We start from the raw sequence: 25,270 nt of genomic DNA, 5'->3' as shown, positions 1-25,270 counted from the left end.
GAAGTGTAACCATATAGAGAAGAGTCATGAAGTCACCGACATGTAACTGACTTCACAACCTTCAGTGACGTCGGTTACACACACCGACTATATATACGAAGTAGACGTAGTCGTCATGACGTCACTCAATGGTTTGTGGACTGCAATTTGAAGCCTCGATTTGACGGTCGCCATCTTGGCTTTTTGCAATTACAGTAGCCCCGCCCTAAAGCATCCCCTGCTTTATGGTGTGTTTGACTCTAAATGGACCATAATGTACTAAATGAACATCATGCTGTATTGAAGAAGACTGTAAACTAGATATTGAGACCATGAACTCATGTTTATAATGTTTACTGAGGGAATAAATCAAGAGAGAAGTAGAGTCATTTTAGACTAGACTTCTATACAACCAGAGGAGTCGCCCCCTGGTGGACACTAGAGAGAATGCAGCTTTAAGACTCTTCTGCATTGGTTTCACGTTTTCAGAACCAGAGGCTGTGGCTTGCTAGTCGAGTGTGAAGTTGTTTGTGCGAGCGGTTCTTGAGAAAGCTTCAAACACCACAGGGCACTACACTCTGTACAGCTAAGACACAAAGAAGTACACAAAGAAGTACAAGTAGGTCAACAGCATGGATTCATTTGTGTCCCGCTCTGTCTCGTCCAGTTATGAGGAGAAAAGAGTCTTCAGCTCATAGTTCCTACGCCTGCAGAGCCTCACGTGATGCACGAGCGTCGGTACGCTCGGAGAATCACGACCCCTTCGACCTTTCGCATTGTTTTATTGGGACTATAAAACGTAATGAATCTTTAACATGGCATCACATTTTTACTAGCCATTTAAACATTGCGCCGGTGTTGCGGTGATCAAAATCCATCACAGCTGCACTGGTGCGCAGCGAAGACATTGTGCTCTCTGCTGCCGAGCGATGCGTGACGGCCTTCCAGCACATTTCTCCAAACCCCAAAAAGCCACAAATAGAATTATATCTGTGCAATCTGTGTTTGGGATCATGAATACACGGGTTCTAAGTGCTGACTCTACTGCAACGTTTGAGCGTTCACAGTCGCTTTCTGAACCACAAACACCAGTGTGTGGACATCGTGCTAGTTCCATCTAATCGCTTCAAGAAGCATCCGCTACATTGCGTAACAATGCTCTTTTATCTCAGTGTATGAATATGAATTTGTGCGTGTGTGGCGGTACTCCTAATTACAGGTGCCATCTTTGTTCTGACTCGTGGTGCAAGTGGTGTTTTTAAAATCATTGTGGACATCCTAGTGGAGGGAGAGTGTGTGTGTGTGTGTGTGTGTGTGTGTGTGTCAGCAGGAATATGCCATGCAGATGTTTCTGTCGGTGTTCATCCTGAATTTTAAATAACTACAATCCACACTGACGTTTTAAAAAGCCATAAAGCAAAGAGAAGCGCTGTGAGGAGCCGGAGAAGCTGTGATTTTGTGAGTCTGTGATTTTTACTGGAACACTGTAGCTTAGCTTCTCTGGTCTGAGCTGCTTCTTCAAACTAATCTGTTTCAAACACCGTCTTTAACTTTAGCAGGATGCGCCCTGTAACAAATAACAAGGAACAAGACCATTTGAACGTGTAGTTGTGTAAAATCAAGGTTTCGTGTCCATTTCATTTCTTGGACCGTGACTCGTGGGAGTGTCTCCCTCGGTTGTGAGTTCACTACCCTGAGCTGTGACTGTCAGGAGGTCGGTCGTAGATTCACTACGCTAGATCGAGAACGTCGACGTCTGTCGTTCCTCAATGTGAATAATTCAATAAGTCTGTTTGATCTCGTGAACGGAGAACAGCAGCATGTAAGTAATAACAGTATTTCTCTGTCAATATAGTGCGCTGAGGACTTCAGTTGAATACGTTTCCAAACTAAGCTGATTGGACGTCCGTATAAAAGGAGGCAAATGTTCCCTTTAACAAAGATCGTGCTGACAACAGACTAGAGCTAATGGACTAGAATGGCCGGCCTAGATCAGAGCAGAATCGGCGTGTCGGTGGCTTACCTTGTAGTATAGCTGGTGATCCACAGGTGAAGGAGCACTGTTTGCCGAAGGTGGTCCCCCAGGGGCAACTAAATATGGCGTGGTAGACATGAGACTGATCGGGCAGGCCGCAGTCGACAGGCTGACAGCTGACTACGCGATCCCACGAACCATGGAAGCACTCCAGCTGTGATTCTCTCTGCAACAAAAGAGGAAGTTTGTCTCGTTTCCAAAAGGATTTAAAGCGGAACGGGAAAAAGAACAACAACCTCTAAACATGCCTGATGACACATCACAGTATAAATGTAATAACGACGGCAGCGGGAGGTTCAAGCCTTTGTAATCTTTAGACGTGATTTTTATTTTTATTGTTTCCCTCATAAGAGGTTTGAGTTACCCCAGATTTTGGAAGCAAAAGGGAATACAACCACAAATGATGAGTGAAACAAGAAAACCAAATGTTGGAAGAGTGGAACAAATGTTTTCACTGCTACTCTAGAACAAACTGAAGCTACGGAAGGGTTTCTCTCCTGTGTTTATGATTTAAGAACAGCTGACATCATATTTCTAAGTTACTTTTTCATTTGTGGAAACAGGTCATGGCAAAACCGATTTTTACATAAAGACTTAGGAGAGATCTGTATCTGATCTGAATCCGTGTGATTCGGCTGACATGAAGTCAGCGCCGTTTGTGCGGTGAGTTCGTTTTGTTTGGGCTGGAGAGAAAGATGAGAGAAAAGCTGCTAAGACTGCTGTGCTATATATTCACGGCAGAAGCATCAAAGCGCTGCATAAACTGTGATTCCCCATGACGGACCCGATGATGCAGGAGGACTATCGCCAAAACTGGACTCAGGACTTTGCGTGGTGCTGTTCCACAGTGAGGTTCCGTGTACCTGGTGGGGGAGGGTTCCTTTGCTGTTGAGGACAGTGATGCTGAAGCCGCGGTGACACTGGACAGAGCAGTGGGAGGACTCCCCTCCTCCCGTACACCTGCAGAGACACACCGATATATACACACTTCTTTTGTTTGTTCCTCCGCTCTGTGCAATTGATCCGGGGTTTCATCTCAAAGGGCCTACCTGACGGAGGCGTGCTCTAGCTGGGGGGGGACGCAGCTGTCCAGCTGACACGGCTGCCGCAGACAGCTGTTTCAGGGATGGAGAGGGAGGAGAGGGATGAGGGAAGAGAGGGAGGAGAGGAACGAGAGGGACGAGAGGGAGGAGATGGAGGAGATGGAGGAGAGGGGGGAGAGGGATGAGAGGGAGGTTTTTAAAAACTGCAAATGCTCTTATGTCTCTACTGTGGACATCAGTCTGTTTACAGGTCTGGACTCGTGGAGTCTCATCAGTCTGTTTACAGGTCTGGACTCGTGGAGTCTCATCAGTCTGTTTACAGGTCTGGACTCGTGGAGTCTCATCAGTCTGTTTACAGGTCTGGACTCGTGGAGTCTCATCAGTCTGTTTACAGGTCTGGACTCGTGGAGTCTCATCAGTCGCCTCGTGTGAGATAACTGGAGTCAGCTGAAGGCTACAAGAATCCAGGGGGTCTCCAGCCCCAAACCTCTGCAGCCGTGCTCCTCGTCTCTGCTTGAGACTGAACGGTTGAGCTGCATTGTGGGTAACGTAGGCGTGAGGTTTTGACAATGAAGAGGAATGTGTGGAATTACAGAGATCTGCTTCTGCTGCATCGATTTTCATCCTCATTTTATATGAAGATTGTCCATCGTGAGCTCCTCAGTGTCCAAACACAACAAAGCTTTGAACAGACTACTGCACCCAATAAGGTACCACACTTCTGTTTTATATATATATATATATATATATATATATATATATATATATATATATATATATATAATAAATATAAACAAGTTTTAAAAAGAGGTTTCCACTGTATGTTACAAAACTACGTCTACACTGACACTGATGGTGTCCAATACATCTTTTTGGTGTTATTTTATTTTATATCCACTACATGAAAGCATGCGGTGTGTGTGTGTGTGTGTGCGTGTGTGTGTGTGTGTGTGTTAAGTAGGTAGTTGTGGGAGAGCCCACCCTCTGATGCGCACCCGGTCAGGGCGAAGGTGCTGAAGTGGCAGGACGTCCTCAGGGCCACGCCTCCCACTGCCACAGAGGGGGAGGAGAAGAGGAGGATAACCGAGGCCGTGATGAAGAAGGGTCGAGAGAGGTCGTGGGTCACGTTCACCACCAACGGGTTCCGATGGCACGAGAGGTCATGTGTGCCTAGGTGGACGGAAGGGTTTCGAGTCGTCCTTTAGCTTTGGCTCGATCATATAATCAAATACATGCAAATCAACACCGGTAAAAAGTACCGAGGGAGTGGTTCTTCCCAGTGGTATCGGACAGGAGGACGGTGGCCGTCCTCCGACACTGCTCCCCAGACCACGACCCATCTGAAGCCAGGTACACCATCACAGAAGCTGCCACTCCGGGATGGACAAACCCCACCTGGATCAGGAAGAAAAAAGCAGCAATGATTTGCTATGAGAGACATCTGGACGTGTCATTGAAAGTCCTGTGAGAATAGGATGTTGGCCAGAGTTGAGTTGTACTCAATGTGGGTTTTTGTTGTTTCGTCATTTTGGCAATGACCCTTCGGCTTTGGCCCAGCGTGGCTGCGCTTTCCAATGAACACGGTGGTTTGTTGACACTTCTAGCAACTCTTTCTGGTCGGTCAGTCGTCTGCACGGTGTGGGGTGGAACATGCTGGTGCACCCATTTCAAATGTTTTCAACCCAATCAATGGCCATTATCATTTGGTGTCGCTACCATTTCATTGGTTCAGACGAGGCACACTGCACCTACTGTCACAAACGGTCTTAAACGTGTGGTTAAGTTTTAGGTTTGGATTAAAATAAGTATGTTTGTTAAGTTTCACACAGGACAGGAACAGCTGTCTCCTGGGTGAAAGTCCATCCCCCCCGACCTCCTCTCTCTACGGACTCTGTTGCTCTTTATACTTCTGTCACTGTGCAACACAACAACTATTCTGTCTGTATAGATCATATTTTTAGTTTTTAGTTATAGTTATATTTTAGTTATTGTGGACTTTTTTTACTTAGTTAATATTCTTTACTGTTTATTACTTATAACACTGTAAATGTCCTCACTGCGGGACTAATGAAGGATTGTCTTATCGTATAAGTACCAGGGCTGTTAGAGGCCGACGGTGTCATTCTGGTGCTCTACCATGTGAATAGATAGAACAACACAAAGGAGCCAAGCAGAGCATCGTCCAGCTCCGACCAGGGTCTGAAGACCACCTGGCTCTGCTCCACAGACTCTCAGTTTATTATTATTCCCTTCATCTTCAGTGATTCAGTGATTCAGTGAGTCACGGTTAAAGTTGTGTAATAGAGATCCTTAACCGGAGAGGTTTCTAGAACGTTACGTTTCTACGTCACAACCTGTAGCACTAACATTAGCAGAGAACTTTAGCACGTCATTAGCTAGCATTAGCACTTCTATGCTACGCTAGCTACTGAAGGTGTACTGAATGTCTACCAGTGTTTACAGGAACACTGTTGTTGCTTCATATCACTGTCTTCTGTCTGGATCTCCAGGTGATGTGGAGGTTCACGTTCACACTGTGATCTGTAGCGTTAGCTTCTATCTTTAGCTTCTTAACTGTTTCCTCTGCTGTTTGACATCCTGGACACATCCTTCAAACACATGTTGACCCTTCTCTCTGAAATCACCTTCTAGATTATCTAACTATAAGATATTATTCCTTCAGGGAGTGCAGTTAGTGACAGTGTGGGCTCCACGGTAGCTCTGACAGCTTGACGGTGTAGGAGCAGGGGGTGTGGCTTAGCGAAGGGTCTGAAATCACAGCCACCTGTTTCGCCGACAGACTGCGGAGGATTCATCCTCAAAAGATGGATTTTGGAGTATCATTTTTATAAAATGAGGAAGGGCTGTCAAATGAGACGGGCGCCTTTAGAGAGCTGGCAGAGATGATATGATGGCTGAAAGCTTTTCAGATGAAGTGAGACGAGATATTTAAGGCCTTTCAGAGACAGAAAGAACACTTGAAGTGTTTCAGGGAGAGCTGGAGGCCCTTTCAGATGTTGAAAGAGTCTTTAGGAGAAGGAGGCCCCTCCAGAGAGGTTTAGAGACGCGCCTGATAAAGAGAGCGTCCATAAAAGAAGAAGGAATGTAAAGATGACTCTTTCAACGAAGAAGTGGAATTGATGAGAGGGAAAGAAAAGAGGAAGAGAAGCGTCAGACTCGTGACTGTAGAGGAGCCTGTAATCCGGAGCACGACGAGCGATCACTCAAATCAACAGCTTGCCTACGCTTAGTCTGGACCTGCACAGCAGATTGTGGGAACCGAGGCTTCGGAAAGATTAAATCACACAACCGCGACTAAATAGGAGAACCAGACACAGGTGGGGAATGGAAAGCCAGGTCCAAAACACTGCAGTAAACAAACAGGACATGTGAGCGCTGGCTTCTGAGTGGTGGTGCTGCACTGATGAGCCGGGCAATTAAAACATCATCTCAACGGCAACAGCTGCTATTCTAATGTGTTTAATCACAAATAAACAATTAGTCAGTGGATTTAGGATTAATGATCGTAAATCATAAATAATTACTCTTTTTGTTTGTCTGCATTTTCTGGGGCCATAATAGAGCATGATTGTAAATGATGCATTCTGATGATCTATTTATAATCACACAATTATTCCCTCAGACGACAACATTTATAAAAGTTATTGTAAGTATTTAATTATGAAAGATATATCAGTTACGTAACACTTCCACTAGTAGTTGACTGGTAATGGTCATTATTAATTATTTTGATGATTAGTCACCGAGTAGAAAATAGCACAAATGTAAATAAAGAATAAGTAGACGGTTAGTCATGATTTGAGTAATGGTCTCCAGATCATTAGGGCCGATAATTTGCAGTTGTCTTGGAAAAAGCATTGTATGAATCATGCAATTGTTAGAACGTTAGGAATGTGTGTGTGTGTGTGTGTGTGTGTGTGTGTGTGTGTGCGTGTGCGTGTGCGCGCGCGCGCGCGTGCGTGTGTGTGTGTGTGTGTGTGTGTAGGTTTAAGCCATGCAGAGGTCCTTCAAAACTCATTATTTTAAAAGTATTGGAAGGTGCTGGAAGCTGTTGAAGATGGAATAGCCACCCACAGTCATTCAGTGGAGGGGAAAACAGATATGAGATGTGCACACAGACACACACACACACACACACGCACACACACACACACACACACACACACACACACACACACACACACACACACACACACACAGAGAGAGAGACGAGTACCTTCAGCCAAAATGAATGTTCCAGGTCATTTGTGTCCGACTGGGCTGTGCATGGGAACCAGGCGTCTGTGGGCAGTTTGTCACTCACCTCCAGGTGCTGGTACCTGCAGAGCTTCACACAGAACACACAACGCTAATTACATCATCAACGACTACAGGTAATTATAGCTCTATAATCCATGATATAATCCACGGTAGCCTGACTTTATCCTACCTTTTAATGTGAAAAATACTTATACTATATATACATATCATTGGTTCTAATGGCACATGGTCTAATTTGTGGCTTCGTCACATATTCCACGTTATGGTGCGTAATAAGGACGGTTCACATAAACTGAATTACAGGTTTTGCGCTAATTTCATAACTTCTGTGAGACTATTTTGTTGAGAAGAGCCAAGTGTCTCCGGTAGTGAAGCGTTTGATTATCCACGCTGACTGTGTTCATGACACTTTCACTGGTTTTGTTTATTGCACCTTTCCTCGTACGGACGCTGCGGTGCGAAACGTCCCGGGAGATTTGCCAGTTCTGAGACGCTGGAACCGGTTTGTCTGACACCAACAGTCCTCCAGAGACCTTAAATCATGCTCCTTCTGTTTATTGAAGTTTCATACGTAGACCAGCACTTCTGTTTTCAGGCTTCAATGTCCAGACGATGATCGGACATCTGAATGTCTGAATGAATACATGCAGACATGTTGAGGGTTCAGGGCTGGAGAACCAGCAGAGTATTTTCTACTTACGGAGCGATGCCGTATTTAAAGTCGTCGTGCTGCCTTATAAAGTTCTGACAAAATGTTAAAGTTATAGTGGAAGCCCTTCCTTTTATTCTGCTCATAAAACACACATACTTTCATATTAACCAGCGATGCTCAGTGTTGCTACTGAGGTTTCATGAAATATTGATTTCAAAGCATATACCGTTATAATAAAGCCTTGAATCTGATTGTGATGGACGTTACTGTATCTCTACTCCATCAGCAGTTGTGTTTGTGTAACAGGAGCCGCGATAGACCGGGCTGGACTATGTGCTCCGGATCTCAAGCCTCCTGTACTGAGATGAATGCGGTTGTTTCGGGGTGGACCCGGGGTTTCCACGACGGCCTCCACGGGGGGTTTATCGTCATCTGGAAGTGTTTCTATGCCCCCCGCGGTTCGTGCTTCATACCTCGGTGAGTGACGGCTCCCCGGTGGCGGCGTGGGCGGGACAGCGGTCGGGGTCCTGGTGCGAAGCGGCGGCGGCGGAAGCCCACTGGTCCGTGTAGCCCAAAGGTGTGAAGTAACCGCAGTCCCGAACGCTGGAGCCCCGCTCGAACTCCTCGCACACGCCGTCGCCGTCGAAGACGTAACACCGGCTCGGCTCGCCTTGGGGAGACGGAGAGGAGAATGAGACGGGAGGATTTATGAAAGGATAGAAGGCCTGGTTTCTTAATCTGGCAGGGAACACGCTGGTCCCCCGCTGTTACACTCCCATCCAAGTCTATTTGTCAGTGAACCAAACCCGAGCAGATCTACTTTGTATTTTCATTGGCCGCTTTCAACGTCAGCCACGTCAACCCGACCGTATCTGACTCTCCGCGCTGTCAACAGCCTGTAAATTACAGTGAGGAATGAACTTTGACTTCAATTAATTACTGAAGATCACAACATTTTTTGTTTTGTTACCAGGCAGTAAGAGGCCTTATATGTGACTTGGCCGGTTAGTTCAGTCCCACCCTGACCCTAAGTTACCAAGCAACAACAGCAGCTTCACACGCCGCTAAGACCTGTCAAAGCAATGATTCAAAGTCAAACAACAGACGAGAAGGTATTATTATTGGGTCTATTATTGACTCAAGGAGCAAGGAGGGTGGGGGGGGGTCAATAAATACCTGTCCACAAAGGAGCACCAGAGCTACATCTAATGCAACTCGATACATGTTGTCATTACTGGACAGTTGACAGTAAAACTAGGGCTGCCAATTAGTCGAGCGGTTGATTCGTGGGCTGTTGACGGACAAATACGCTCTGCCGTCTCATCTACGACTCCGTTCATCTGCTGGAGGATGTTGGGACGGAACATTTTGAAGTGGGTCCCACCGGGCCGGTCTTCGCTCCCAGGGCGTCAAACACTGATGCGTTGTGATGACCCTCGGCATCTGATACGGTTGTTAAATGGCTTAAATAATCCAGAATATGGCTAATAGTTCATGTTGCACTGTATATACATTGAACATCCAAGTTTAAACACTAGATTTAGACTAAATGTAGCGAAACTATCTCTGTCTTAACTTCTTGGCACAGAAAGCAATATTTCACTATTTCTACCTGTTCTGTTTGTTCTGTTCTGTAATATTAGACACCGAGAGCAGCTGTTTCAGAAGTCAGGTAAGTATGAACAGCGACAAGTCCTCGTAGGGAGGGGGTCAGGGTGGATGGACTGGTCAAACAAACAGGACTTTCACCCAGGAGACCGCTGTTCATGTCCCGTGTGAAAACAAAAGTCAACGTTGACTTATTTCAAGTTGCATAAATTACTTAGAGCGCTTACGTCAAGTACATAACCTATCATGCGTCCTGTAACACAGTTGAGCTATGAGCTATGAGCAGTGAATGTACAGTCAGGGCATGACATAATGTGCTGCAGAAGACAACAGCCTGTGATGCAGCAGCTCTTCATAAAAGCATCATTAACATCTGGACAGCTGCAGAAGTTAGGCAGACGTGTCGGAGAGTCGGTTCCGCCCGATTGGCTTCAATTAGTCGACTTTGCAAACACTTCAAGTGTTTTTAATTCCAGGTCTGTATCTGTGGAGCCTCACTAAAGAGGACGAGCTGACAATCTCTGACTTAAATTAAGACCATCTGGTTCTTATCTGAGGTCTGCAATGCCGTAATCACATCGTGCAGTTTAACCTGTATTTATTTAGGCAGTCATAGAATCTATCATCTTCTTGTTTCTGCCCTGTTCTTTGGCTCTGAGTTATGCTCTGCTTCATGCTCTTAGATGCTTGTTTGGAAAAGGAAATGTACTTATGACTTCTGGTGACTAGTAGTTCTTTTGATTACCAATGTTGATGCACTTATTGTAAGTCGCTTTGGATAAAAGCGTCTGCTAAATGACTGTAATGTAATGTAATCTATCAAACTAAACTAAAACACGTTCTAGTCGGTGTGGTTGCTGCACAGCTACGGTACGTTCTATTAGCACAAACAACACAAGAGCGAGACAACTCAGCATGGTTGGAGTTAACTGGGTGAAGCCAGCGTTGACGAAGAAGTTCAACTGAATAATTGGTTTTAAGTGTTGAGTGTTGTTTTCCGACTCTATAGTCATGATGTCGCTCATTGTAAAACAAGAGATGTAATAGCTTCAGTCACGAGATGGCTAGCCTTGGCTGGGGGGGGGTTGACAAATAAATTGACTAGATGATGGAAATTTTCGCCCTGTAACAAACTCTCCAACTCTCACACACCACGCATGAATGAGCTGCTAGTGGGAACGACACATGGCCTAAAAAGGAAGCAGAGAGCATCATCTCCACTCAGCCGTCGCTCCCTCCTCAGCGACGTACGAATATTCATGAAATCGCCCCAGAAACATAAGTGGGATGTTTTAAAAGCCACACTTATTCAACCGAGCTTCCCCGACGACTGGAGAGGAGGGCTTTATTTTTATTTTTTCAAGGCTTGAGAACAACAAGGAAAACAACACAGCGCTGACTTCTCACTGCGGCCTCCTCTCAATGAGGAACGGGGACATTCATGGGACGTCCCGTGATGAGGCGTCGCAACACGACGTCCCAATATGCCGAGTGTGCGTAAACCAGCGTGCACGAGCAAACGTGTGACTGTGAGAGTTGTTTGTGTTCTCAAGGCTCTCTGCCTGGCTTCAGACCTCAACCTCCTGCTCGTTGTGCCCCCCCCCCCCCTGTACCGTGTGGGGAGGCTTCTGTTCTGTTGTGGCCCGTCTGCGTGCTTCAGACACTAAGTATCGTCTTCCTGCAGTGGAATCTGGAGACGACGGGCTTCTTTGTTGGTCTTGGGCCACGTTACGCTGCATGTTTTTGGTTTCTTTTTCTTGACGTTGACTGACCAACGGTTCGCCGTTGGTCTCACTTGTGTATTGGATTCATATACACAAAAAAGGACTGCAGTCTTTTGTTTGTTATTGTGCAAAGAATTTACACGGGGGGACGGCCTGTGGGTCAGTTCATGGCATTTACTATGTTATTATCATTCTGTATTCTGTACACAGATCAATCTGCATGAATACGATGTTTACGGCACGCTGTGTTCATGTGGAGTGAGAAACATCTCAAACTCAAAGATGAAAAGATGAAAATAGAGCCCAACAGGTGAGTCTGTGTTCAGTAACTCGAGCTTGAACACCCACCAAGTGTTCTTCTCTGGCAGCCACATGACTCACTGCGCCACAAATCTAAACTGTTCCTTAATGTGTCTCTTCTTACCATAAATCTCAAGTTGTTAATTCTGGGAACAAATTGTGCGTTCTTTCCTAAACCACGGTTGTTCTTTCAGGCTTCTTGTTGGGTGTAACAACATGATTTGATTGTGATCTCTGATCACTGAGGACTCACTAGTCAGAAGCAAAGGCTTCCACAGCTGCTTGTGATCTCACTGAGGAGAGCTGGCCCACTGAAGCAGATGTGATGTGATGATGGAAGCGTTACTTTACATAAACCATATCGAATGCAATGAAAACTTTTATTCTTTTTAACAAAGCCACGACATAATCTCTGACATAAATCGATGCGCTTCATTCATCGATAGTCTTGAAACCTCACAAAGACCTGAAACGTATTCGATGCAGGAAACATGTCTGACTTGTTGTGAGGTCAAACGTGTTGTTCTCTGCCAGCCCAACGTCCAAACGGTTCAGATGTCCAAACGAGAGTCTTCAGCCTCGCCTCATCTGTTTCCTCTTACTCTGCGGCGATGCTTCCATTAATGGTCTGTGGAATCGGTTCCAGCCAGAAGCTTTTATGTCTTGTAAATTAAATTTGATTGGCTTGAATTTTTCTCTTATTACCACTGCGTGCACAAACGAGAGATTTCGCTGCTTTGACACTAAAAGTTTATATGGTGTTCATGTTTGGCGTGTAGGAGAGGCCGGTCTGGTGGGTTTGATGGAGTGTGACTTTGGTCTGCAGAGGACTGAACCTCACTCACCATTACAGTTGAAGCTCATCTCCTTCAGGCATTTCTTAGAGCAGCCGTCGCCGTCCAACAGATTGCTGTCGTCACACTCCTCTGTCCTGCAGAGAGAGACCCATGACCACCATGACCACCATCACCACCATCACCACCATCACCTCCATCTCCCACGCCGGCTACATTTACACTGTGTGTTAAGCCGTGTTAAACAGACCCCTGTATGAAGCCGTCTCCACAGTAGGACTGTCCATGACTGTAGAGGAGAGGTGAGGAGGGATCGCTGACGAGGCCGTCTGCTTCCACTTGGATTGTGTACTGGTACTTGACTCCCTGCCTTACAGAGCTGGAGAGGAGAGAGGAGAGGAGACAGAAGAAGAGGAAATGAGACAAGTGGAGAGGAGGAGAGGAGAGAAGACCAGATTAGAGGAGAGGAGACGAGACAAGAGGAGAGGAGAGAAACAGTAGGAGAGGTGACAAGACAGTTGTGTAGAGATGAAGCATGGTGTTTGTGTTGTGTAGAGATGAAGCATGGTGTTTGGTGCTGTAGAGATGAAGCATGGTGTTTGGTGTTGTGTAGAGATGAAGCATGGTGTTTGTGTTGTGTAGAGATGAAGCATGGTGTTTGGTGCTGTAGAGATGAAGCATGGTGTTTGGTGCTGTAGAGATGAAGCATGGTGTTTGGTGTTGTGTAGAGATGAAGCATGGTGTTTGGTGTTGTAGAGATGAAGCATGGTGTTTGGTGCTGTAGAGATGAAGCATGGTATTTGATGTTGTAGAGATGAAGCATGGTGTTTGATGCTGTAGAGATGAAGCATGGTGTTTGGTGTCGTAGAGATGAAGCATGGTGTTTGATGCTGTAGAGATGAAGCATGGTGTTTGGTGTTGTGTAGAGATGAAGCATGGTGTTTGGTGCTGTAGAGATGAAGCATGGTGTTTGATGCTGTAGAGATGAAGCATGGTGTGTGCAGATGGACTCTGTGAACAGGGGCTCGTGGGTTCGCAGGGGGAACCAGTGGCTTCTATCTGTAACCTTGTCGTATCCCATGACCTCACAGCCCCGCAGCAGGAAGTGTGTGTAGCGATACCGAGGCTCCAGTATCAGGACTATTGATCTGTTTTCAGTGAGTCGAGTCTATGACAGGAGCCCTCATCCCGGTGGTTCTGAATCCGCCTGGTGCCAAAGTTAACCGGGAGGAGCAGAAATCAGCCGGTAACTGAGGTCTGTCCGGTTTCTCCAGAACCTACAGATTCCCCTTTATTAATTATGGATCGGAGGAGGAAGTGAAGTTAACAAGCGCTTGTCGGGGTGATTGAAGAGCTCCGGAAACCCCCCAACCGAGACTACATCTCTGTAACGTTCCGATGACGTCTTGTTGTCTCATTTAGACACTAAAACCTTCAACGTGCACGAGAGGTTTATTAAACAAAGATCAACCTCAGACATGAATTCAGGCATCGAATCAAAACACCCATTCATAAAAACCACCGACTGGGAGGCGAGGGAACCGGACGTGCAACATGCTAAGTGGTGCTGGCTTGTAGGACTCGGTCCTGCATCAGGATACCCGATTAACGAAAAGAGTAGTGAAGTGTTTTGATTGGTTCAACGGTTGGTCTTGTCCTCGTCACTCAGCCTGTGCTCACAGAGCTCCTCTCCTCCCCTCACCTACTCTATCCTCATTTCTTCTCTCCTTCCCTCTTTTGCATTTCTCGTACGCCATATCTATATCTTTTCCAATCCCCCTTTGTCTCCTCCCCTCTCCCCTCTTCCTTTTCATCTTCCCCTCCCTCCTCTCCCTCGTCTACAAACTCGTTGCTCCCAAACACTCTCTTCTCCTCACATCAACCCCTCTCTGCCCGACTGAGTCCCACATAACTCAATTCCCAGCGGTTCTTACATCTTTTTGCACTTAGACACAGCTTGTGTAACGCAGGAGACGTGTTAGCTGAAAAATAAGCCCTGTGTCCACCTCACATCTACCTGGCTTGTAAAAGAGCAACAGGTTTGTGTTTCTTTATTTGATCTTCAGCCCCAAATGAGCAGCAGTCCTGTGACATTAGTCTCATGTCCTGCTATTTAGTAAGATTTAACAAAAACTAAAGCCTTGTGGATTCCGGTAATCACGAGACGAGACGCTGGACAAACTTATTCAACTGCAGCCCTGAATCGTCGGCATGCTTTTGATTGAGTGTATGCTTGTTGAAACCAATTTGGATCAGTAGCTTCAGCTCCACATCCCCGTGCTGGAAGCATTTCCAAACAGAACCAGACCCAAACACTTTTTTAGAGACCGATAACTGTGGATTAGCACATCTGAGGACACACACACACACACACACACACAGGGGCAATGCTGTGAAAGCTGAACTCCATGTTGTCCCTAAATAACTCTATTTTTGTGACTGTTACAACGAGTCTACCTTAGAGACATTATTGCACTGTAAGGTCACCTTCAGTCAGAGACATTTTGCCTCTACAAACACCCTGACAACATCCGGCACCGACCTGTCAGTGAACGTCTGCCGGCTCTGAGGTGAGGGGGTTTTGCCGGTGAAGGGCGGCAGCCGCCGAATCCGGTACAGCAGTAGCCGGCAGCCGGAGCACAGGGGGCTGCCGGGGCCCGAGGACAGCATGGCGGCGTCGATCTCCATCTTCTCGTCGAAGGTGCAGAGTTTGACGGCGGCGATGGCGGCGCCGCGGGTGTCCAGGCGCAGCGTGAAGGGCATGTCGCAGAAGACGTGCTGGGGCCCGAGGTTGATGCTTTTCCCCGCGTCTGTTATCAGCTCCACGTTGGCGAGGGCCGGGTTGTCTGTGTCGGGGAAACAGAGAGATCGACTACAGATAGACTAGACTTCTATACAACCAGAGGAGTCGCCCCCTGGTGGACACTAGAGAGAATGCAGCTTCAACACGTGAAGCATCAGCTTCACTCAGCAGAACCGGAGGTCGCCTCCTGGATGTGGTGGAGTGACACTTACTGGAAGAGACGTAGGTGACCCAGAGCGTAAGTGTGTGTGGAACGATGCGGTGGAGGAAGCTCAGCGTGAGCGTGCAGCCCTCCGTGTCGGGACACGGCGAGGTCACGTTGGTGTCATACAGGCTGAGCTCGGGACTCCAGGCCTGGAGGCTGGGATCACAGGGCTGCTCCACGTCAGGCGGGCCTGGGGTTCAACGACATCACACAGACACACGCATCAACGGTCACGCCTTCATCCGTTCCACCACCCTAAAGCCCTAAAGTCAAAGTTCTCTGATTCCAGCTACTTAAATGTGAAGATGTTCTGCTTTCTTCTCTCCTCTGTTTAGACGTCACCCGGGGCTTTGAGACAAACGTATTGACATTTTATGGCCTTCTATTAATGGAGAAAATACTCAATCGATTAATCGATGATGAAATGAATCGTTAGTTCCAGCTGATGTATCTTTCATTCATCGCACATCATTCAATTCAACTCGATTGCATTTGTATTAGAGGTAATCTCAGGGCACTGTCCAGACCGTCCTCGCCACGAGCGAGCAACAGTGGCAAGTAACGACAAGCAAAAACCTCAAGCAGAACCGGGCTCTGGGTCGGTATCGGCTCTTTTTCCATTCAGCTTCTCACCGCTAACGAGGAGACCCTACATCGACACACGATCTATAGCCAGAGTCAGGACGATGTTGGGGAGACGGTTCCTCCAGTCAGACGTGATCAAACACAGTCCTGATGAAGCAGATTACTGGAGCTTTAGCTTATATATAATACATAATAATTCCTCTGTTTTCTTTTTGTTCGTCTCGCCCACTTCTATTTTGTAGCGAGCGACTGAACAAAGGTCTCAGTATTACTTTTAACAGTCACCAGCAAACCCACTCTCATGACTAACAAGAGAGAGCAGAATGTTCCAGTTGAGTGCGAATAAGAAAGTGCTGCTCGCTGACCTCGAGCATGGCAGGCGTTCAAAGCGCCGCGGTAACGCCGTGACACCCGGCACGACGAGCCGACCGCTGTTAGCGTTGGTAATTAGCACAATGGAATCGCAGCGCAGTAGTTTTATTCCCAGAAAGCCAAATAAAGACCCTGATGGTGATGAGGCGTTACGCATTTCACACGGTTAAACGGTCGACGTCATCGGCCTGAACCGGCATAAAAAATGAACCAGAACCGTAAACTGCTGCCATTAGCTGCCTGCGTTCTGAAGTGCCAGACATATTAATAACGATCTGACACGCGTGCTGCAGTCTGGAGGGAGCGTCGCTCAATGTGCTTGTTGATTTTCATCCTTGTAAATTCAGCTGACGTCACTTTTTGTACCAAATGTGTTTATTTTGATCTCAAAGCTTTTATTGAGGTTTTTGAATGAAGTCAGTTGTCATATTTTAAAATCCTCAGTTTGAATACAAGGATTCATCGGAATAAATGAAATGAATATAAGTCATCAACGCCCCCGACCGGAGTGAACATGGGAGCCATGATGGGTGGAGGTCTGGGGGGGTCCTGGTCCAGAGTAGACGTATTTACTGCTAGTGATGACGTTCATCTGGCTTTAAAGGCATGACAACATTATGGACACATTCTGTCATTTCATTTCATAAAATGATTAAATATAAGATTTAGCGTTTTAATTAGTCCAGTCCTCACGATGTTATACAATTAGCTCTGGAGACACGTATACAGATGTATGGATTGTTTGCATCCATAAATCATTATTGATACATTTAAGTGAATAGTAATACTTCAACTATCCTTTTCTTTACATTCTTGTACGTCTACAGAAATACGTGGTTCGTGACGTTTCATTTTTTGATGTTCTTTCTTCCTCTTTAATTCTTCCTCAACCTATATTATTATTAATTTTCCTGCGGCCACGACTCATTTCCTGCTCACGTATTACACATTTCCATCTTCATCCATCAGTCGGCTTAGAAATGTGATCCGTACAGGTCTGGACTTCTACCTTAATCCCCTCTCTCTGCTCACAGCACAGTGAACGTTCTCGTTTTGAATTATGAACCACTTTAATGCTGAAAGCAGCACATAAACAAATAGAATCCCTCTCAGCGGGGTCTCAGGCTCCTGGACCAGACCAGGAGGTTTAAACACGGGCAACATTTTACGGAAACGTAAACGGACAATGTTGGCAACAATTGGAGCCAACTTGTATTTTGCGTTGCGAGCCGTGAGGGAGATGTCGGCCGTCTCCGCCGGCTGACAAAGTGACCCGGGGCATCGTCCTCTTCAGAAGGGGGAGCGGGTGAAAAGGAGACGGGGAAGCCAGCAGACTGGCTGTCTCCTCAGCTGTGTGCATACCACTGTTTAGAGTAAGACTGTAATTGACTCTTTATCATCATTATGGTCCCGCAGCGACGGAGAGGGAGCCCTAATCCCCCCCGTTCCTCCTCGCCGCTTGTTTTCAAAGCGTAAATTCCAGCCGAGGATTTCCACATACTTGGGTAGAGTTACCGCGGAGGAGAAGGAGGAGAAGGAGAGTGTTGTTGCGCTCGTCAGATCTCTTTCTCCCTCTCTGCTTCCTCGTGTTCCTTCTCGTCTCTTCTCCTCCGTTACTCTACATCTCATGCCAAAGGAACCCGGGATTGGAATAACAAGGACCATGTGCTGACGTGACGCGTCGTGTTTCACAGTGCAGCGCTACGAGATTCACTTTTGTTTATGACTGAGGTTCAACGTTCGAACATCACCCAAACATGAGCGAGCAGACGGCTCGCCTAATAATCCTAAACAAGACGGAGACAGAGAGAAGTCTGTAGCTGAGGGCAATTATCATTTAATGATTTTCTGCTTTTTCCTCGTCCAGGAGCCATTAGCCTCGCACGCACCTGAAGTTTACAGGGTGGAGAAGTGTGTGTGTGTGTGTGTGTGTGTGTGTGTGTGTGTGTGTCTGTGTGTGTGTGTGTGTGTGTGTGTGTGTGTGTGTGTGTGTGTGTGTGTGTGTGTGTCTAAACCAGAGACACAAGTAGAACTCAAGGACACAAACTCAAACCTGAAGACCACATCATTGACAGTGAAGAGTGTATGATTTTAGATTTTTAGGGTGAAAGAGGAGTCATCAATAATTGCCTCTACTGGTGTTCATGTATTATTATTTAAATGAATTCCAATAGTAGAAAAATGATCTATTTTGATCAGCTAATGTAAAACAGAAGGGGTGCATTAAGAAGGACACTGTGTGTCTCTTTGGACACACAGTGATTCTTGACTGACCGACTGCCTCCTCGGGCGTCCAGTAGCCTGACGTGTCACAGATGCGAGGTGAGGTGGCCTCGGAGGCGTACTGGTGGAGAACGCCGTCCGCCTCACAGTCTCCACAGTTGATACCAGACACGAGGAAGGAGGAGCTGGGACATAAGGGAACAAGGCTGCCGATTAGGAAACATCCCACTTCTTCTCTCACAAATACGTCTCTCTTCAGACCTACGATAATGCAGGAACAACGAGGCCTAAGTCATTTCAAATGCAGCCGTCTTCTGGCCTGATCTGGAGCTATAACCATGTGGAGAATCCCCTCCTGTGCTGCACACGGGCCAGTTGTTTATTGCTCATGTAATCACATAAAGTGAGAGTATGACGTGACCGCATTCTACGTGTTCAGGTGGTCATTGTGCGCTGGTGAATACGGAACATGAACCAATTAAGAAGATGCTGGGAGGTAGAAGCAGGCATCAACTCCCCTGATTGTTCTCATTACATGTCCATCAGCTGTTACACTGTTGGTTTGAACAGTATAGTGCAGACAGCAGACATAACTACACATGTAAATGAAGAACCCATGCAGTCGTACCTCTGGTAGAGGGGTCCCCTTATAGGCGGAAGCCAATAGATTGAGACAGAATCCGGACTCTGGTCCGTCACTATGGGGGCCAGAGGGATGGGGGCGGGTTGCTGCTCCGTCAGCCAGTTCTGGTAGACCAAGTCAAGATAACAGTGCATCCGGGCCACTTGGTTGGGTGTGAAATGGTTGGTGCAGTTGTCATCTGACGGGGTGCAATGCAAAGAAAAGGTCCAGGTAATCATCACAAACACCTTGGATTAGCCAGCTGAGTCCTAACAAAACAAGTTGTTTGCATGACGTTTATGTCGTAGTTGTACTTGCTTGTGTTACAAATGTCAAGAGGTGCATTACTTTCCATGAGAGCCTCATGTCTTTTCACTTGATATGTCATAACATGTCCCCAAAAAATGATTCAAGAGCAGCAGTAATGAAGAACCGGGTGTTTTGTATTCCTGATTTTGCAGTAGGATGTTACATGGAGTCTACTTTATGTCCTCGCTCTTCTGTACGGCGTACGGTCTACTTGTTCTGTGGGTCAATGGTTCTGTTGGACATCTCTGACGGTACACCTGCTGTTAATGATATGATCCACTGTACCTGTGTAACTCATGTAATTGCTGTAAGGCGTGTCACGGTACATGGTGAGTCCACAGGTGTCGTTGACGGCTCCGGGGTCGTGGCAGGCTTTGGATTTGGGTGTCGGTGCGGTGTCGGCACACAGATCTCCTGTCTCCATGGAGGGGGTGGTCTCCTGCAAGAGTATGTGACAGAACTACTAGCAAACGATCACAGAGGAGTGAAAAGCTCAACCCGGGGGGTGTGTGCATACTTTACAGACAGCAGACATTGAAAGAAGTTCATATAAAGAACGTTACAAGCGTAGACGCTTTCCCACAAAAAGTAGCATATATTTTTGCAGCCAGAAGTGACCCGAGAGGGAGGAGCTAAGTACAACCAAACGCTGAATAAGACATTTTTATGTGACCAAAAAAAACAAAGCCACACTGACGATAATCCCGCAGGTTTAATAATCATCTTCTTCCGGCCAAAAATACAAAAGTTTGCCGCGCTTCTCGTCGCGCAGCGTTGCCAACACCTGCGCAAAAAAAAACCTGCAGCCTGATTGGGAATCCTGTGCTATGACTTTTCTCAGCGATTCGCCCAGCCGCTTTCCCGAAAATCGCAAATAACTGAGAAAAATGGCTCCATTCACTTGAATGGGGTTTCGGCGTGATGAGAGCAAAAACAAACAGTTAACTTTGGGCCCATATTGACCAGCCATACTTTAACGTAGAAAAATGATTCAAAGCTTAAAACGTAGACAAAACGATGGACGTTATTGAGCCCAATGGACATTTTGCTAGCTAGCACAGTTTTCATGAAGTCACAGATTAAGTGTCAGGAACATTTTGGGTCCGTTTCAGATTTTATAATGGGTGTGTATTGCACGGCTCGTTAAGTGCTAGAGCGATGACATCACGGTCAGAGTGGAGCGGAGCAGGAAAAATATTCTGAATAACAGAACCTCAATGATACTACCGGTAACATCGGCATGTGTGCATATATATATATTCTTGTGAAATGTTCTAGTTGTGAGTATTATCAAGAGGAGACGATTGAACAGTCGTACCTGACATGGGTCATCACAGGAGTCCCGCTCGCTCACCCCCTTAAAGACATGGTACAGTCCAAGGATGTGGCCCATCTCATGGATCATGGTGTTGTGGTGACCCATGGTGCCAAAGTAGGACGGGTTCAGCACCATCCCACCTGAGGACAAGAGATCAAATTCATACGGGTCATAACATTATTACTATCTAAATGTGTTCGTCTTTTGATTAAACAGTGAATACAAAATGTTTCAAGTGATGGAAAATGTGAGATTTATTTCATTTGCGCCATCGCAAGGTACAAATCTAAAATAGCTTTCTCTTTCAAGACTAACCCTGACCCTGACATTCCATCACACTGACGTGATTTCCAAAAGTAACCTCAAACAGGTTTAGTGCTCTACGGCAAGACACGCCCAACAAAACTAATGCGGCGTTGCTGTTAAGTCCAGATTCTAACCACCAGCTGTCTGGCAATTCAGCTCCAGTTTGACTCTCTGCCACAGAATTTCCAACGGAGCAACAAACCTCCATTGTAAAAACAGTAAGCACTGTGGCATTTCAAACCAATTAGAAAAGCAGTAAAACTTAAGCACTTTAAACCAAAAACAGGAAACTGGATACTGTTACGTGGCCGCGGGTGGACATGCTGTGAATCTAGAGGAATGCACAAAATCACTGACACACAATGGAGAGAGCCGGTATAACCGGAGAGCTGCCGGACTATAAGAGTGTGTTTGAGACGTTTGAAGCGTTAGAAATGTATCGCAGCGTATCGGGAGGAGAGCCGCCGTTAACGCAGTGTGAAAGGTCGGGTGGATGGCTTCAGGATCACAACGAGGAAACGGAGAGAAAGTCGGGCCTCGGGTCTAATCACACAGAAGCTGGAGGAGCTCTCTTTAACGAGCAGACAGAAGAACACAGTGGAAACAGAGCATCTTTATGTTCCATAAGCACATGACCCTGCTCTGAAGTACATGTTGAAACCTGTGTACTAAAATCCTCAAAGTTCACTCCTTTGTGCTGGGATGCTGCTGCTCACGCCTCGGAGGTTGAGTATTTAGTTCGTTGGTGTGTTCGGTAGTTAACAGGATATCTCAAAATATGTTTCCAGATCTCAGTCCAGTTTGGTAGAAAGTCAGAATTCTTTTTTTTTAGGTGTGGATCTGGACGCAGGATTTCTCTAAAAACATAATGCATACATAAAAATAACAATGTTCTAAATCAAAATGCAAATCATCAAGTATTCCAAAGAACTCCGTTTTTAAAATCAGCTGTTCTTACGAGGACCGCCTGTGAGCGCAGTGTGCTGATAATCACAGAATCAAGAGCAGACGTGACAGTTATTGGTCTTCTAATTAGAAGCAGCGTATTCCGTGGCGGAGACGTTGAACAATGAAGACGTTAAATGCGACGACAGTAAACAACAGGAGTCGCCTCGTCATCTGTTTAAACGGGGACAGATGCTGAGCGGCTGAAGCTCAGCAGAGAGTTCTGCTCTGACAATATGAACGGTAGCATTAAGCATTCCTGTTCAAAACCTCTCTCCAGCTCATACAGCCACAGAACAACAACATATTAGATTATGTAATTACAGTTATTATCCCAAAATAAAATTAAAGCTTTTTCTAAAAAGCAGCTGGGCGCAGTGAAACCAGGGGAAGTCTAAGTTCGTTATTCGACAGCCTGTGTTCACAGGGAGCTGTTGTCCAGCTCCTCCGAGAGCAAAAACATCTGTTTACTCAAATTTTAACAAAAGTGGTTTGGCAAAGAAAGAAAGAAACACAACTCCTCTTCCTTTAAATCAACGGGTTACAACTTAATCATGTGCTAAAAGCTCGTTTAAATATAGTTTGATTTTGTTTAATAGTGTTGTTGTGCTTTGATTGTGCTGCGTAATCATTTTGGCCTAATTTCATTCTAATTTGAGACATAAACTTGCTAATTTGATGTGTGTAATGTGGTTATAAAACTCCACCTGTGTTGTGCTTATAAGACCTTCATTGAATCAGCCGGTTACCTTTTTGATTGATCAATTATCAATTTATTCTTTCACATTTTAAACAACAACTTCCCAGCAGAAGTTACCAGAGCTCAACGTGACATTCAGCTCTCAATAAAACATCTTGTTTTACATTAAAACATCTGACCGTCAAAAAATGGATAAATATAAGAATCCTAATTATATAAACTAAGGAAAAGCAGAAAGTCCTCGTACTTAAACGATGAATAAATAATGAATCGTATAATAATTAATAACGAACAGCTGGGCATTGGTGGCAACAATGGTACACTGGTCACGTCCATTTTATTTATAAAGCCCAATATCACATTCAAATCTGTGCAGCGAACAACACCCTCAAACAACCTGCCCCCCCCAACCACCTCTCAGGAGCCCACGCTGCCGTTTGTTTGTTTGGTTGTTGTTGGGTTGATGAGCCGTTTCCAGTGGAAAGAGGCCTAACGATTGGAACAGGAAAGGGGCAACGTGCCGGGAAAATCCCCGCCAACCCCACTCGCTCCACTCGTTAGCATCTCAACAAAGCAGAGAGCAAAGGATGGAGGGCAAGGGAAGAGATGAAGGGATGAATCGAAACAAGAGAATACGGACGAATTGGGTGAAGGAGCAAAAAAGAAAGAGGAGAGAGATAATGGTATGAAGACGACGTGACAGTTATATATAGATAGATATATATATATATATATATATATATATATATATATATATATATCTCTATAACAAGCAGCAGTTTGACGTGGTTTAACTCACCTTGGTGGGTTAGAGCCTCTTTGGCCCACGGCCACGTCGCAGCTCCCGCCAGCTCTTCTCGTACCGAGTTGCTGGCAAAGAAAACATTGAGCGTGTCGCTGCCGCTCAGGTGCAGCTCCTCCTTCAGCTCCTTCACGCTCATATAGGCCCTGCAGGAACACGACGACGAAGAAGAGCGAACAGATGAAGAATATCATACCTAACATGTCAGTTAAGGTCTGGTACGCAACGCACAGGTGCAGACTTTACTGACCATGTATGCTGTGAGCGTTCATGGACCTTTTTCTCTTGAGAGACTCTGACTGATTAGCATCTCCTGCTCTGCACCTGTTACTAGAAGGTTTCAGGTGTATAGTTCAGTGGTTTAGTTTAAACCGCGGGTTTAACTTGCCACATGTTAACCTTTTAAGTGCAACAAAGAACAGGCTGCTTTGGGGTTGGACAGCCAGCTGTGGGAAAACATGCTTGTAGCTTTTATGCTAAGCTAAGCTGGAACGATAAATGAAAGACGATAAATCCCACAAAATGAAGGTAAACGAGTGCGTTTTCCAATATGTTAGTGTGTGCCTTTACTCACTGAGAACAGAGAAACAACTTAGCGTTGTGATGGTGAATTTAGGAACGTTGAATTCTCTTTAACGCGTACGTAGCTAACCTACAGAGCTGTAAATTAGGGTTGGGTTGGGCCTTGGCGGGTCGGAGAGAACCTGCAGTGGGGGGGTGTCAGTAGGAGTATGAGTGTATCTGTGTAGTACACACAGGCCGAGGTAATAATATATATCGACGGGGTCTAGTCGGCGTCGGTACAGCGTTGGGTCAAATCAGTTCATGTGTAAATGTATGAATCGTGCTTCGTTTTATTAGTGAAGTGTTTTTCAAAGACTGTAACGTAATGGATTATTGTTTCACGTTGTGTTTGTACAGCAGGAGGTTTGATCAAGTTCAGCTGTGAGGCTAACTGTGTTCACATTAAGCCGGACTTGAATCTTCTAAGTGTGTTTGGATGATTAGTTTTATGAATAAATAAGTCGATGCTTTTGATGGAGCACAGCCGGGGGTCAGATTTCTGAATATTACTTAATCGTGCAACAATCTTTACAGATTAGGAAGTACTTTCTTTTCTCTTTTTTCTCCATCAGAAATATAATTTATATAATTGCTCGTTAAAAACAATACATCAGCTTTGGCTCAGCGCTGCTTGCATTGTTCCAACAGCCTGAAGGACTTCACAGGTGAGCAGGGGACCGTAAAAACCTCAGGAAAATTTACTTTCAGAGTTTACTCGACTGGATTTTTTGGATCGTCGCAGAAAATGAGTTCTGTGGCAAGTCTGTGACACGTAACGGTAAATGGACTGTACTTTCTAGTCTTTACGACCGCATGACATTCACACACCGTGGGCACAGCTACGGGAGCTAAAGGGTTAAGTGTCTCGCTCAAGGACACGTCGACATGCGACCAGCGGAGCCCGGGATCGAACCGCCGATCGTCTGATTGAAGGACGACCCTGCTGTCCGCCTAGCCACAGTTCAGCAAGATGAGAACAGCGCTTCATGATTCTTGAAGCGGTGTTTGGACGCAGACGTCAGATGAGTGAGCAGTTAAAACCGTCACCGGTGTTACAGTGTTACAGTGTTACAGTGTTAACTGGTGACTTTCCGTCCCGG

At 45.9% G+C, this 25,270-nt stretch overlaps 1 protein-coding gene across 1 annotated transcript in view; it reads right to left on the bottom strand.

Moving 5' to 3' along the window:
- pappa2 (pappalysin 2) overlaps positions 1-25,270 on the bottom strand; it is a 54,617-nt gene that overhangs the window by 19,655 nt on the left and 9,692 nt on the right. Inside the window, exons 5-20 of the mRNA XM_068738041.1 lie at positions 23,604-23,752; positions 20,854-20,993; positions 19,821-19,974; positions 19,233-19,425; positions 18,656-18,789; positions 15,432-15,614; positions 14,959-15,262; positions 12,667-12,795; positions 12,468-12,553; positions 8,464-8,660; positions 7,295-7,405; positions 4,317-4,452; positions 4,053-4,227; positions 3,064-3,129; positions 2,878-2,974; positions 2,003-2,180 (exon numbers count right to left, since the gene is read on the bottom strand). Coding sequence (XP_068594142.1) covers positions 2,003-2,180; positions 2,878-2,974; positions 3,064-3,129; positions 4,053-4,227; positions 4,317-4,452; positions 7,295-7,405; positions 8,464-8,660; positions 12,468-12,553; positions 12,667-12,795; positions 14,959-15,262; positions 15,432-15,614; positions 18,656-18,789; positions 19,233-19,425; positions 19,821-19,974; positions 20,854-20,993; positions 23,604-23,752 — 2,432 coding nt within the window. The remainder of the gene's footprint in view (positions 1-2,002; positions 2,181-2,877; positions 2,975-3,063; positions 3,130-4,052; positions 4,228-4,316; positions 4,453-7,294; positions 7,406-8,463; positions 8,661-12,467; positions 12,554-12,666; positions 12,796-14,958; positions 15,263-15,431; positions 15,615-18,655; positions 18,790-19,232; positions 19,426-19,820; positions 19,975-20,853; positions 20,994-23,603; positions 23,753-25,270) is intronic.

This window comes from Cebidichthys violaceus, unplaced genomic scaffold, assembly GCF_023349555.1.
Source record: "Cebidichthys violaceus isolate CVI_PGR_0920_01 unplaced genomic scaffold, fCebVio1.0.p SCAF_8, whole genome shotgun sequence".
Lineage (NCBI taxonomy): Eukaryota > Metazoa > Chordata > Actinopteri > Perciformes > Stichaeidae > Cebidichthys > Cebidichthys violaceus.
The sequence above is the reverse complement of the archived record's forward strand: the minus strand, read 5'-3'. Positions and strand labels throughout refer to the sequence as shown.